General features: G+C 38.5%; 1 protein-coding gene across 2 annotated transcripts in view; it reads right to left on the bottom strand.

The window, feature by feature from the left end:
- The window catches only part of ARHGAP19 (Rho GTPase activating protein 19), a 58,547-nt gene that overhangs the window by 20,502 nt on the left and 23,505 nt on the right, over positions 1-14,540 (bottom strand). For both annotated transcript variants that reach the window (XM_033425693.2, XM_033425694.2), the window contains exons 4-6: positions 13,288-13,497; positions 10,851-11,077; positions 9,048-9,134 (exon numbers count right to left, since the gene is read on the bottom strand). In XM_033425693.2, coding sequence (XP_033281584.1) covers positions 9,048-9,134; positions 10,851-11,077; positions 13,288-13,497 — 524 coding nt within the window. The remainder of the gene's footprint in view (positions 1-9,047; positions 9,135-10,850; positions 11,078-13,287; positions 13,498-14,540) is intronic.

Below are 14,540 nucleotides of genomic sequence, written 5' to 3' on the forward strand. Positions count from 1 at the left end.
GAAGCAATGACACCCAAGAAACAATCAGTACGTATACCCAGTGTCAGTGGAAGAAATTAGGGCTCCCTGAAGAAGATAATTGATTCCAGGCCCAGGGCAGAGCAAGTATAAAGTAAGGTGGGGACATTTATGCCAGGATGGAAACACTCAAAGGCTAATGGAGTCCTGTCAAAAAGACACAGCAGGAAGCAGCTTACAAGGGCTATCACAGGCCAAATTTGGTACAATTTGAAAATCAAAATTAACAACTGAAATTGACTAACACTTTGAATAACTAAAAATCCATGGGTCTACAGAGACTCATAATAAAAGAGACCAAGAGAGAGAAGGAAAGCTCTTCTCCAAAGAAGAAAGTCAGCTAATAAAGATTAATAATATAATTAGAAAATCACTGTTTTGTGATACACAATATAGTTATACTGTCCAGCAGGATTATCAGTGGATGCTAAACCATTATATTAGTTAATTGCCCTGCAGGTTACTTACTACTTGCAAAGGGGAAAATGTACCTTTATAATTGAGAGATGTGGCAAGTAGCAAAATTAGCATTACTGAGAGTAAGACAATCTACATTCTGTGCCCCCTAATGTGATGCAATATGATGTATACAAACATCACCTATGAATCTTTGCCAAAAATGCTTAACCTGAATCTAATCAAGCCTCTAAACCTAACTTGTGGTTTATAGGAACTACATAGAAAGGGATGAAGGAACAGGTTAAATAACCTTGAAAAAACAGTAAGACAAATTTAAAATGTGGAATATTCTACAATAGGCCTGAATGCTTCAACAAATCAATGACATGAAGATAAAGGGTAGTAATTATTCCAGATTAAAAGTGATATAACAATCAAAAGCAACACATAAGCCTTGATCAGTTTATGTTTTGTTTTGGTTTTTTACATCTTTATTGGAACATAATTGCTTCACAATGGTGTGTTAGTTTCTGTTGTACAACAAAGTAAATCAGCTATATGTACCCATATATCCCCATATCTCCTCCCTCTTGCATCTCCCTCCCACCCTCCCTATCCCACCCCTCTAGGTAGTCACAAGGCACCAAGCTGATCTCCCTGGGCTATGCGGCTGCTTCCCACTAGCTATCTATTTTACATTTGGTAGTGTATATATGTCAAGTTTATGTTTTTTATATATATATATTTTTTTTTTTTTTTTTTTTTTAATTATTATTTTTTGCGGTACGCGGGCCTCTCACTGTTGTGGCCTCTCCCATTGCGGGACGCAGGCTCCGGATGCGCAGGCTCAGCGGCCATGGCTCACGGGCCCAGCCGCTCCGCGGCATGTGGGATCTTCCCAGACCGGGGCACGAACCCAAGTCCCCTGCATCAGCAGGCGGACTCTCAACCACTGCGCCACCAGGGAAGCCCTATATATTTTTAAATAAATTTATTTATTTATTTTGGCTGCATTGGGTCTTTGTTGCTGTGCACAGGCTTTCTCTAGTTGCGGCGTGTGGGCTTTCTCTAGTTGCGGCAAGTGGCGGCTACTTTTTGTTGCAGTGAGCGGGCTTCTCAATGCTATGGCTTCTCTTGTTGCGGAGCACGGGCTCTAGGCGCGCGGGCTTCAGTAATTGTGGCACGCAGGCTCAGTAGTTATGGCTCGCAGGCTCTAGAGTGCAGACTCAGTAGTTGTGGCGCACGGGCTTAGTTACTCTGCAGCGTGTGGGATCTTACTGGACCAGGGCTCAAACCCGTGTCCCCTGCATTGGCGGGTGGATTCTTAACCACTGCGCCACCAGGGAAGTCCAAGTTTACGTTTTTTAAAAAAGCAGCTATGAAATACATTCTTAGGACAACTGGGGAATTTAAATATGAACTGAATATTAGCTGATATGAAATTCTTGTAAATCTTCTTAGATGTGATAACAATACTGTGACTATTAGGAGAATATTCGTATTCTTAGGAGATGCACGCTTAAGTATTAAAGGACAAAATATCATGATATCAGTGGTTCAGGCAAAAAAAAAAAAGCATGAATATATAGAGGACTTCCCTGGTGGTGCAGTGGTTAAGAATCCGCCTGCTGACACAGGGGCACGTGTTTGAGCCCTGGCCCGGGAGGATCCCACATGCCACGGAGCAACTAAGCCTGTGCGCCACAACTACTGAGCCTACACTCTAGAGCCTGTGAGCAGCAACTACTGAGCCCGCGTGCCTGGAGCCCATGTTCCGCAACAAGAGAAGCCACTGCAATGAGGAGCCCACGCACAGCAATGAGAAGCAGTCCCCGCTCGCCGCAGCTAGAGAAAGCCTGCACGTAGCAACGAAGACCCAACGCAGCCAAAAATCAATCAATCAATTAATTAATTAATTTAAAAATATATATATATATAGAGAGAGAGAGAGAGAGAGAGAAAGCAAATATGGCAAATGGTGACATTTGTTGAATCTGAGAGTTATCTGTTTCACTCTTTCAACTTTTCTCTATATTTGAAAAACTTCACAAAGAAGTTTTCAAAAAAGAGTCTCATGACAAAGACATTATGCTATCTATAGTTTAATTTTTACCTTGGTAAATTATAAAGCAGAGCCAAAGGAAATTTCCTCCAAACAAGAATATGACAGCCCACATTACCTATTCTATAACTTCATTTAAAAACAAAACAAAAAAAAACCTCTGCCCCAAAAAGATACTATGAGCTGAAGGGATACTCAGAAAGGGAGCCAGAAGCAGACAGGTTTAAATGAAAATCTGAGGGTCCAAGGTATTTTACAGTTCATAGGACTTCCCAGATAAAATGGGAATTGGCCTCAACTATATATACGTCATAATTCCCTAGGAAAAGATGTGGTGACTCCTATTGAAAAGAGAGAAAACCAGACTAGGTCAGATGGACTGATAACAGTAGAGGATAGAACTATAAATAGTTAGGAATAATTTTAGAGAAAAAAAATTCAAAGAACACAGAATGAGGCAACATAGAATGTGAGGATTAGGAGGTAAACCGTCCACCCAAGGAAACCTGAGAACAAGAAAAAGACAACAAAGGGACTTCCCTGGTGGTCCAGTGGGTAAGACTCCACGCTCCCAATGTAGGGGGCCCAGGTTGGATCCCTGGTCAGGGAACTAGATCCTGCATGCATGCTGCAACTAAGAGTCCGCATGCTACAACTAAGAAGGCCACACACCACAACTAAGAAGCCCGCATGCCACAACTAAAAGATCCCACACGCGGCAACGAAGATCCTGAGTGCCGTAACTAAGACCCGGCGCAGCCTAAGTAAATAAATGAATAATTTTTTTTAATTTATTAAAATAAAAAGGAAGACAACAAAGCACAAGAAGAACAAATCTGGGGTAAAGTAGGACCTCAGAATAAGTATAGAGCACACAGAACAATCAACCATTTTTCATCCAGGAACAGCTCAGGGAAGAACCTACTCAGCCAAAGTGGTGAAGCAGATGCCCACAAGGACAATGGTTCTGACTCAAATCCAAAGAGAAAAGTCCTGAGACTAAAATAAATCTCAAAAAAAAAAAAAAAAAGACATTCTTTGTCTCCTTTAGAGATAAACAGAGGCTCAAAGAGTGCTCACACTAGCCTGGAAACAAAGGTAAATAGCAAATAAGAATCAAAACCCCAAGGATGAGGAGCTAAAAGAGGGATCTATGGAAGAGAAAGGAAGAGTAAAAATAGAGAATGTCTGAAAGAATCTAATAATTAGAACTTGTACCAAGCCAAATTACATCTAGGAGACTGTACTCATGTTTTATCTCTAAGGTTTGTACAATCTGTATTCTCAAGATCCTCCACAGTGATATGTTATCTGACATAGTAAAAGGGACTTTGCTGGTGTGATTAAGTTAAAGACCTTGCAATGGGGAGAGTATCCTAGGCTATCCAGGCAGGTCCACTATAATCACATGGGTCCTTAGAAGCAGAGAACCTTTCCCAGCTGTGGTTAGAAGGAAACATCACTATGGAAGAAGGATCAGAAAGACACAACATTGCTAGCCTTGAAGATGGAGGTAGGGGACTAGGATCCAAGGGGACTAGGATCCAAGGACTATGATCCAACTTCTAGATCAACCTCTAGAAGTTGGAAAAGGCAAGTAAACGGATTTTCCCCTAGAGCATCCAGAAAGGATTGCATCCCTGCCAACACCTTAATTTTAGCCCAGTGAGACTCATGTCAGACTTCTGACCTACAGAACTGTAAGATAACAAATTTGTGTTGTTTTAAGTCACTTTAAAAAAATCCTTCACAGTGAAGTACAACTTCATTGCATATTTGAATTGTACTGGACAATGAGCAAGAGAGAATGGGCTCTACAGGTAAAGAGATCAGAAGGTGGAAAAGTTAGAAACCATGAGATTCAATGAGATCTCTGAGAACCCACCTCTCTTTCAACTTGTGAGTGGTGGGCTATGAAAAGTTAATCTCGTATCAGTGGTAACAAGAGAACGCAACAGAAGGAGAGTTCTATTAGGAACTGCACCTAGAAATTCCCCATCTTGATTCACAACTACTGTCAGTTAATTGCATTCTCCGTACACACAACTCCTCTCAACTTATTCCTATAAATCCATGCTTTGGAACTAGCTCTTCCCCTAAATGAGAAGTATATAAAGAATTGGTTTGAAAGATCTTTGTTCATCATTAAAAACCATTCTTTCTCCTGTTGTCCTATGTCTACTGCTCTAATTCACTTACCTAGATCTTGACTTCTAATTGACCATAATCTTTGACTTCGGCACCTAAGCCCTGACCCTTTGTTTTACAGCCTACTAAATCAAAGATTCTGATCTGTCATTTCTAAACTCTGGACTTTGGATCACTTGCCATCCTGTAGTGGGTAAATCCTACGGTGGCCTCCATGTTCACATTCTGCATAATTCCCTCTTCCTGAGTGTGAATGGACTTGTGACTTGTTTCTAACCAACAGAATATTGGTGACTGAATGTTGCTCCTGTGATGATCAGGTTATATAATATGCTAAAGTGATGGGATGGCATAACTGTGATTAAATTATGATATATACATTTATAATACATTATATATATAAAATATGTATTATATATAAGATATATATAAAATATATCTTCATCTGAATCTTGTTAGCACATACTAGAGAGACTCTCCTGTTGGCCTTGCAGAATCAAGCTACTATAAAGTAAGAAGAGAGACAAATTGAAGGAAAAACTATGTTAAACAAAAAGGAACCAAAACTAGCCAGAGCAACTAGGCAAGAAAAAGAAATAAAAGAGAGCCAAATTGGAAAGGAGTAACATTATCTCTGTTCATAGATGATATGATCTTATATGTAGAAAACTCTAAAGATTTCAAAGAAAAATTGTTAGAACTGATAAACAAATTCAGCAAAGTAGCAGGATACAAAGTCAACACACAAAAATCAGTTGTATTTCTATACACTAACAATGAACAATCCAAAAAGGAAATAAGAAAACAATTACATTTACAATAGCATCAAAAAGAATAAAATACTTAGGAATTAACTTAACCAAGGAGATGAAAGATTTGTACAATGAAAACTACAAAACATTAACGAAAAAAATTAAAGTCAACATAAATAAATGGAAAGACATCCCCTGTTCATGGATTGGAAGACTTAACACTGTTAAAATGTCAATACTACCCAAAATAATCTACTGCAATCCCTATCAAAATCCCAACGACAGTTTTTGTAGAAATAGAAAAATCGGGACATCCCTGGTGGCGCAATAGTTAAGAATCCGCCTGCCAATGCAGGGGACACAGGTTTGAGCCCTGGTCCCGGAAGATCCCACATGCTGTGGAGCAACTAAGACCATGCACCAAAACTACTGAGCCTGCACTCTAGAGCCCGCAAGCCACAACTATGGAGCCCACATGTCACAACTACTGAAGCCCGAGCACCTAGAGCCTGTGCTCCGCAACAAGAGAAGCCACCGCAATGAGAAGCCCACGCACTGCAACCAAGAGTAGCCCCCGCTTGCTGCAACTAGAGAAAGCCCACACACAGCAACAAAGACCCAACGCAGCCAAAAATAAATAAATATATAAATAAATTTATATATTAAAAAAAAAGGAAATAGAAAAATCCATCCTAAAATTCATATGAAATCTCAAGGGACCCCCAATAGCTAAAACAATCTTGAAAAAGAACAATGCTAGAGGACTCACATTTCCTTATTTCAAAACTTACTACAAAGCTACAGTAATCAAAACAGTATGGTACTGGCATAAAGATAAACATATAGACCAACTGAATAGAATAGAGTCCAGAGATAAACCCTCAAATATACGAATTTTCAACAAGAGTGGCAAGACTATTCAATGGGGAAAGGACAGTTTTTTCAACAAATGATGTTGGTAAAACTGGATATCCACATGCAAAAGGATGAAGTTGGACCACTACCTAATACCATATACAAAAATTACCCAGAATAGATAAATGTAAGATGTAAAACAATAAAACTCTTAAAAGAAAGTAAAGGGCAAAGCCTTCACAGCATTGGATTTGGCAATGATTTCTTGCATATGACACCAAAGGCACAGGCAACAAAAGAAAAAAATAGACAAATGGGACTTCATAAAAATTTTTAAATTTTGTGCAGCAAGACACTATCAACAGAGTAAAAGGCAATCCACAGAATGGGAGGAAATACTTGCACATCATAAATCTGATAAGGGATTAATATCTAGAATATATAAAGAACACCTGCAACTCAATAACAAAAAAGCAAACAACCCAATTCAAACATGGGTGGGAATTCCCTGCTGGTCCAGTGGTTAGGACTTGGTGCTTTCACTGCTGTGGCCTGGGTTCAATCCCTGGTCAGGGAACTAAGATCCCACAAGCCGCATGGTGCAGCCAAAAAAAAAAAAAAAAAAAAAAAAAAAATGGGCAAAGGACTTGAATAGACATTTCTCCAAAGAAGATACGCAGATAAGCAACAAGCACATGAAAAGATGTTCAACATCACATCACTAATCATTAGGAAAATGCAAATTGAAACTACAATGAGTTACCACCTCACAACCATTAACACAACTATAATCAAAAAAATTCCCAAAACAAAGTAACAAGTGTTGGTGAGGATGCAAAGTAATGGGAACCCTTGTGCCTTGTTGGTGAGACGGTAAAATGTAAGCATTATAGCAACTATGGAAAACAGTATGGCAGTTCTGTTAGAATTACCATATGATCCAGCAATTCCACTTCTGGGTATAGAGTCATACCTCAGGATCCAAGGTTACTGGTTCCAGGATTTCCCCATGGATACCAAAATCCACAGATACTCAAGTCCCTTATATAAAATGGCACAGTATCTGCATATAACCTATACACATCTTCCTGTATACTTTAAATCATCTGTAGATTACTTATAATACCTAATACAATGTAAATGCTATGTAAATAGTTGTAAATACAATGTAAGTGATATATAAATAGTTGCTGGTGTGCAGCAAATTCAAGTTTTGCTTTTTGGAACTTTCTAGAATTTTTTTTCCAAATATTTTTAATCTGCCATTGGTTGAATCTGTGGATGGGGAATCCACAGATACAGAGAGCCAACTATATACCCAAAAGAATTAAAAACAGAGTCTAGAAGACATATTGTATGTCCATGTTCAGAGAAGCATTATTCACAAGCACTAAATGTGGAGGCAACCCAAGTGTCCTCAACAGATGAATGGATAAGCAAAATGTGGTATATACAGTGAATGAAATGTCAGCCTTAAAAAGGAAGGAAATCCTGACAAATGCTACAACATAGATGAACCTTGAAGACATTATGCTAAAGGAAATAAGCCAATCACTAAAATTGATTGATTCCACTTTTATGACATACTTAAAGTGGTCAAAATCGTACAGACAGAAAGTAGAATGGTGGTTGCCAGGGCCAAGGGGGAGGGATGAATGGGGAGTTATGTTTAATGGGTATAGCGTTTCAGTTTTGCAAGATGAAAAGAGTTCTGGCGATGGATGGTGGTGATGGTTTACATAATAATATGAATGTAATTAATGCCACTGGCCTGTACACATATAGTAAATGTTGTCATATGTATTTTACCACATTTTTCTTTTTTTTAATTGAAGAAAGACAAAAAAAGAACCAGAACTGAGTGGTCTTAAAAATTCTCAGCCTTGGGCTTCCCTGGTGGCGCAGTGGTTGCGAGTCTGCCTGCCGATGCAGGGGACATGGGTTCGTGCCCCGGTACGGGAAGATCCCACATGCCGCGGAGTGGCTAGGCCCGTGAGCCATGGCTGCTGAGCCTACGCGTCCGGAGCCTGTGCTCTGCAACGGGAGAGGCCACAACAGTGAAAGGCCCACATACCGCAAAAAAAAAAAAAAAAAAAAAAAATTCTCAGCCTTTCCAGATGGCAAAAGATGCTAAAATTAAGAAATTCACCATCAGGAAAGTATACTCTAAAGAAAAGGCCAAGGATGTGACTATGCAACTTTTTGCTAAAAATCTTAGAAACATTAAAAGGTCAGAATATTCAGTTACACAAAGGGCCCTTTCAAAGAGTAAAAGGTATGCCTACCAGATACTCTCAATCCAACCAGAGGGCCTCCAGGAAGCTTAAAGGTATTGTCCCTCAGCCTTCTCAGCAAGAGTCCAAGAAAGAGATGGGTTTATCTTTAAATTTATCTTCTGAGTGAATCCCACTAAAATCCACAGAGACCCACTAAATTATTGAGAAAATCATGTTGACAGACACACTGCTAGTTTGCATTAAAAAGGACAATAAATACAAGATGAAAGGAGGCTGTCAAAATTCTACTGGCTGGAAGCAGACAGGATAAAAGTACTCTGCTTCCAACATCTGCTGTCTTTCATGAAAAAGGAAGGATGACTCGGGCATGGAGCCAATTGCCCAGGGGGCAGAGCCCTACTCAGCTTCTAGGTACCTCCATATTCTTCCCCACCTTAGTTGTTCCCTCTGAGTTTTACCACTGTCCGATCTGGTTTCCAGTTCCAGTCAGGGCCTTTCTTATCTAGTCATCTTAATAGCCCTCTCAGGATCCCACCGTGTTCCAACCTCCTTGTCCAAATCCCATTCATTACCTACCTTAAAAAGTTTCTGAGAGTGTTTAATCATAAAAGTCATCCCATTGTTTAACTTTGTGATATTCTCTTGAAGGTCATTTGCAGTGACCTATTCAGAGCAAAAGAAACCAAAAAAGGGAGATGAAAAGCTGGGAGGTAGAAGGCAGATACTCCCATTTACTTATCAGTAAGCTAATTCTTTCAAACATACGATAGTTTCTATCTCCAAGAAAGCTGACTCTAATACAACATTTAATTCTGGAAAGGTTTTTTGGTTCAGCAGGTTTCCACTAGAGATGATATAATCTAGGAAGAACCATGTGTCCCTGAAGTGATCAGGAAATCCTTGAGAACCAATCTTCATTTCCTAATTCTGCCTGATAATCAGACATACATGCAGAGTTACTAAAGAAGATCTACCCTGGGAAAAGGGGAAAGAAGAATAGAATCTGTTACAATCACCAAGGACATTGCTCTCTAGAGAAACTACAGTTTCTCCAAAGACGAAAGAGAACTGTCACTACTAATTGATACCAGAGGTGACATCCGTTTCTTAAAAACACAGTCACATGGTCACTGATTACCTTCTCTTGTTTCCTCTGCCTTTTTTTTAAGCACTTCGGCATATCTACTATACCAAAGCCCGCATCCTCAACATGTATCTTTGTTACTTAATGTTTGCTTATACTAAGACCTCTCTCACAGGCTTCTCTTTACAGTCAATGCTTCTCTTTATAGTCACAGATCACTTACTCCTTTTCAGTCTCAGTGAGCTTGTTCTAAAATTCTTTCACTACGAGGCTTTATCTCCTTAACATGGACAAATGTCAGTGTGTCTTTTTCTTCTCACACACCTCCCCCTCATCAACCTTTCTCTGGGCAGAAGCTCTTCCTGGCCCAGAGCTTTATATTATTTTTTCACTAGTTGCTTGTTAGGCAAAACATCTTACACAACCTCTCTCCTTTACCTTCCTTTTCTCATTTCCTATAATCCCCAAAATCTTTTATAAGTCACTATATCCCATCTATTTCTATTATCTTCCCAACAATCCTGTCAAGTAAGTGGAAAAGGTGCTATTATGCCCAGCTTACAGAGGAGGAGCCTACGCATAGAAAGAGGAAAGGACACAGTTAACAGGGGTTTGCAGCTTCCAACCCAGTTATCCTGACTCTAATTCCATCATACAGTAAAACCTATTTTATGAATGGACAGGAATATGAAGCTACGTGCTTCCAGGCCAAGAATTAGTTCAAAAGCCTTTAGATAATGCACTTCTCGTGTAAGTCACTAAGAAGGGCATGGTCTCAGTAATAAGAAGCATATTCAGCTTTATTTAAGGAGAGTACATCTATAGGATATAGAAAAGCTACAACAAGGCAGGATTGCTCTCTGTGTCATCTTATCTAAAAGCTCAGTGACACTATCCTGTAAGATCATACAGCTCTATTCTAAATTTATACCATTCAATCTTCAGAAATCAATTTGATTTCCCAAGAAGGCTTTCATGTTAAGAAGGAATTTACATTGACCAGCCAAAATCAGTATTCTAGTTTATTTAGTAGCTATATTTTCCTCTAAGAATTTCCACTAATAAATTGCTAATCAGGTTTGTCAAGAGATTGACTTATAATTTATAAGCAAGATTAACAGGAATTGGCCCCCTCAGGTTTAATAACTCTTAAATGAACTAATAAAGGAAGTTCCTAGCCTTGTAAAGCTGAAGACTAGACCTTGGGCCCTTGATAACCTCACCAAGGTACAGCCATAGGACGAGGGCCAGCCCAAGAAAACCAAGCAGTCTTTCCTTTTTCCCTCAACACTTACATTTTTTGGCCACAAGACATGGGGCGCAAACATAAGGGCAAGGTTATAGGCAGACATCTTATTCTTGTCTTGTTTCTTTGCTGTCTGGTACAGGAGATCAAGCAATAACTTCAGCAAGTTACGATTGGGTGGAGGGAGAATGAGGAATAGCAACTGAAGAGCCTCAATTTGCCGCTCTTTATCTGGTACATTGGTCTTGTTTCCTTTATCATCAAACTGCATCAAATCTTGAGGACAAAAGAGGTGATTGCAAAGGAGGGAGAAAATACAAGCAAGAAAAAAAATCAATGCTCCTACTATTTATTATAATCAAAGAAAGAAAAAAAAAGAATCAAGCATAAATAGAGATTATAGCAAAATATAATAACAAAATAATGTCAATACAACTCAATAATTAAAAGAGAAAAACCCCATCAAAAATGGGCAAAAGACTTAAATAAACATTCCTCCAAAGAAGACATACAAGTGGCCAGTAAGCATTTGTATACTCAGTATCATTAGCTATCAGAGAAATGTAAATCAAAACCAAAATGAGATACTGCTTCATAACCAGAGGTGTGGCTATAGTCAAAAAGACTGACAATAACAAGTGTTGCCAAGAATGCTGAGAAAATTAAACTCTCCTACACTGCTGGTGGGAATGTAAAATGGTGTGATCACTTTGGAAAACTGTTTGGCAGTTCCTCAAAAAGTTAAACATAGAGTTACCATATGACTTAGCAATCCCATTCCTAGGTATATACTCAAAAGAAATGAAAACATGTCCACACATATCTTTAATAATGCCACCCTTTCACATTTCCTCACCAAGATATTTTACTGCTAAAAAAATATGAGAGTGAATTATGCCCTGATAACAGGATGATCCAGGCAGCTCCTTATGGAGTCAGAATCATTGTTTCTCCCCTAACAAGCTACACAGGTTATCAATAAAAACAGTTCCCTAGATAATCAGAATTTCAAAAGACACTGAAAACCATTTGGGTATAATTCATATAGACCTGAAAATGATAACAACGTGTTGTTGAAACTGTTTAACTTCAAAAACAATTCCAGGTGTAGGAAAGGCAGATAATATTTCTAGAAACTGTTCCCTGTTAATATGAAATTGAAAACAAAAATCCCTCCCAGTTATCAGCAAGGGGTACCAAACGATACACCTGTGCCACACCTCAGTATAATATCAAAGAACAGTGAATCATGGGGTGGTGGAGGGGCGGTTTCAGATACTGCACTAAATAAACTCAACAGGAAAGCAAACAGAACAAGCATTCTTCATGTTAACCCTTATAAAAAGAACTTATCAATATTTCCCATATCTTTTTCAAATATCCAACAACTTTATTTCTCCCCCAAAATAACTGTAAAGTTATGTAACACTCTAGTAATATTTTCTCATTTGTATCATCTAAACTGTTCCTGAAAGTGCTAAAAAAAATCTAATCTTATTAGATTTTAGAAATTCAAAACTCGGTTTTTATTTTAAGTAGTGAAAATTATTCAAAAGAAAAAAATTTTCTATTTATTTTCTTAAAATTAGAAGCAAGAGTAAAAGACTCAAGGGTAGAAAACTAAGTAAATATAGTATGGATGTGGATGCTGTGTGCACTTAGAGCCTATTGCAGCATAACAGCTGTGCAATTTAAGAATGAATAACACAAGCACAAAGGAGAAAGAGGAAACTATTTATGAGCTGAAAATGGAACATTCTCCAAAACACAGTAAATGAAAAAAGCAAACCACAGAACCATGTGTATAACACCCTACCATTACATAAAAAGAAAGAAAAAGAATATATGTAGGTGTTTGTAAGTGTCTAAAATATCTCTGTAAGGATACATTAGAAATCAATAGCATTGGTTCCCTCTGGGAAGAAAAACTGAGTGCTGGGAACAGGGGTGGGAAAGAGGCTTTTCACTGTATACTCTTTGAACCTTTTGAATTTTAATTCATGTGAATGTATTGCCTATTTAGAAAACAAGTAAAATTATTTATAAGAAGCAAATTTCCAAGAGTAGAGATGATCTCAACTGAGGCATATTAATACTTAGCAAAAGCCTCAAACTAAGGCAAATATACAAAACTGTGACTACTGATTTGGGTAATTGATTTGGGTGTGTCAATCAATCCAGTGAAAAGCATACATAAATTAAGCAACTAAAATGTTCACAGCACAATGCCAGGATCCATCAGGAATACAAAAATAGGTAAAACCCAGACTTTATCTTCAAAGAAGTTTATTCCACAAAAAAAAATTTTGACCAAATCAACCATAACTAGCCAATGCTTATGAGTATTCAGAGAGCCCAGAAATATCATGAAGTCAAACAATATTAACAGAAGCACTGCTGTGGGTTACAAACAACAGAATATTCCAGATGACTTTACTAAATTGAAAGAAATGTATTCACATCTCTTTCTCACCTCCTATACTCACCAGCAATTTTGAGGTGTGCATGGAAATGTTTATGTGTCAGCAGGGGCTCAGGTAACTCTCCTAGAAACATCTTCAGCAAGGTAGCAACATCATTTGAGTGAAACTCTCCTGATTCCAAGTCGATATCAGTTCCATTATTGAGAGCATCCCTTAATATCTGCTGTCGGACACTATTCCCTGGTACTCTAAACAAACCCTCTACTCTCAAGTCTGTTCAGCATGGAAGAGAAACAGAGGACATGAAAAAGCAAATAAAAAGAGGAATTATGATTAAAATAAGTCATCTAAAAGACCACTTTATACTTGAAAGACCCTTTACAAAGAACTTGAAGGACGTTTTTGTCTTTCTTCCCAGATTAGTTTAGAACCTACTGGCCCCTGAGGAAACATATCTGAACATCCCTGAGCACCCAGAGATCTCCCAGACTGAGACGTGGTCCACCCAGGAGTCACTGAACCTCCTGAGGCACACCTGGAAACTGAATTTAACCTTTTTTTTTTTAAATTTTCTGTTGAAATATAGTTGATTTACAGTGTTGTGTTAGTTTTAGGTGTACAGCAAAGTAAGATATATATATATATATATATATATATATTCTTTTTTAGATTCTTTCCATTATAGGCTATTACAAGATATTGGGTATAGTTCCCTGTGCTATACAGTAGGTCCTTGTTGGTTATCTATTTTATATATAGTAGTGTGTATATTGTTAATCCCAAACTCCTAATTTATCCCTCCTCACTCCCTGAATTTAACCTTAATAGTCAGAATGGGCTTGAAAAATAAGTTGGAAGAAAGCCAAATCTCCCTGAAGGCCCCTTCCCGTGGGTCATCTCAGACTTTGCTGGAGGGGCCGAGTTCATCTGTGGGGGTTCATTGCTCCTGTAAAACAGTTTCCCAGCCTAAAATGAATCTAGAGTCTCTGTGCTGCCCCAGGAATTAAAACTCTAACCTATCAGATCACCTTTCAGTCTAAGAGATTCCCAGAAGCTCAGGGTCATCCCAACTAAACGATTCTTCCCTCCCACCTATATTTTAAGCTAATCTAAGGGGATAAAAAAGATGAGACATATTGTTTTGGTTTGACCTGGAAGAAGCATGAGAGTTATGTTTTCAGCTTAAGTCCATATTTCTTTGTATAACCCCCTAATTCAGGGGTCCAAGTTCAAATGCCTACAAGGCCAGGCTGGTAACAGTAAATGAATGAACAGGAACCCTAACAAACTGAGGAGCACCTACCTGTGCTCCAGCT

This window comes from Orcinus orca, chromosome 14, assembly GCF_937001465.1.
Source record: "Orcinus orca chromosome 14, mOrcOrc1.1, whole genome shotgun sequence".
Taxonomy (NCBI): Eukaryota; Metazoa; Chordata; class Mammalia; order Artiodactyla; family Delphinidae; genus Orcinus; species Orcinus orca.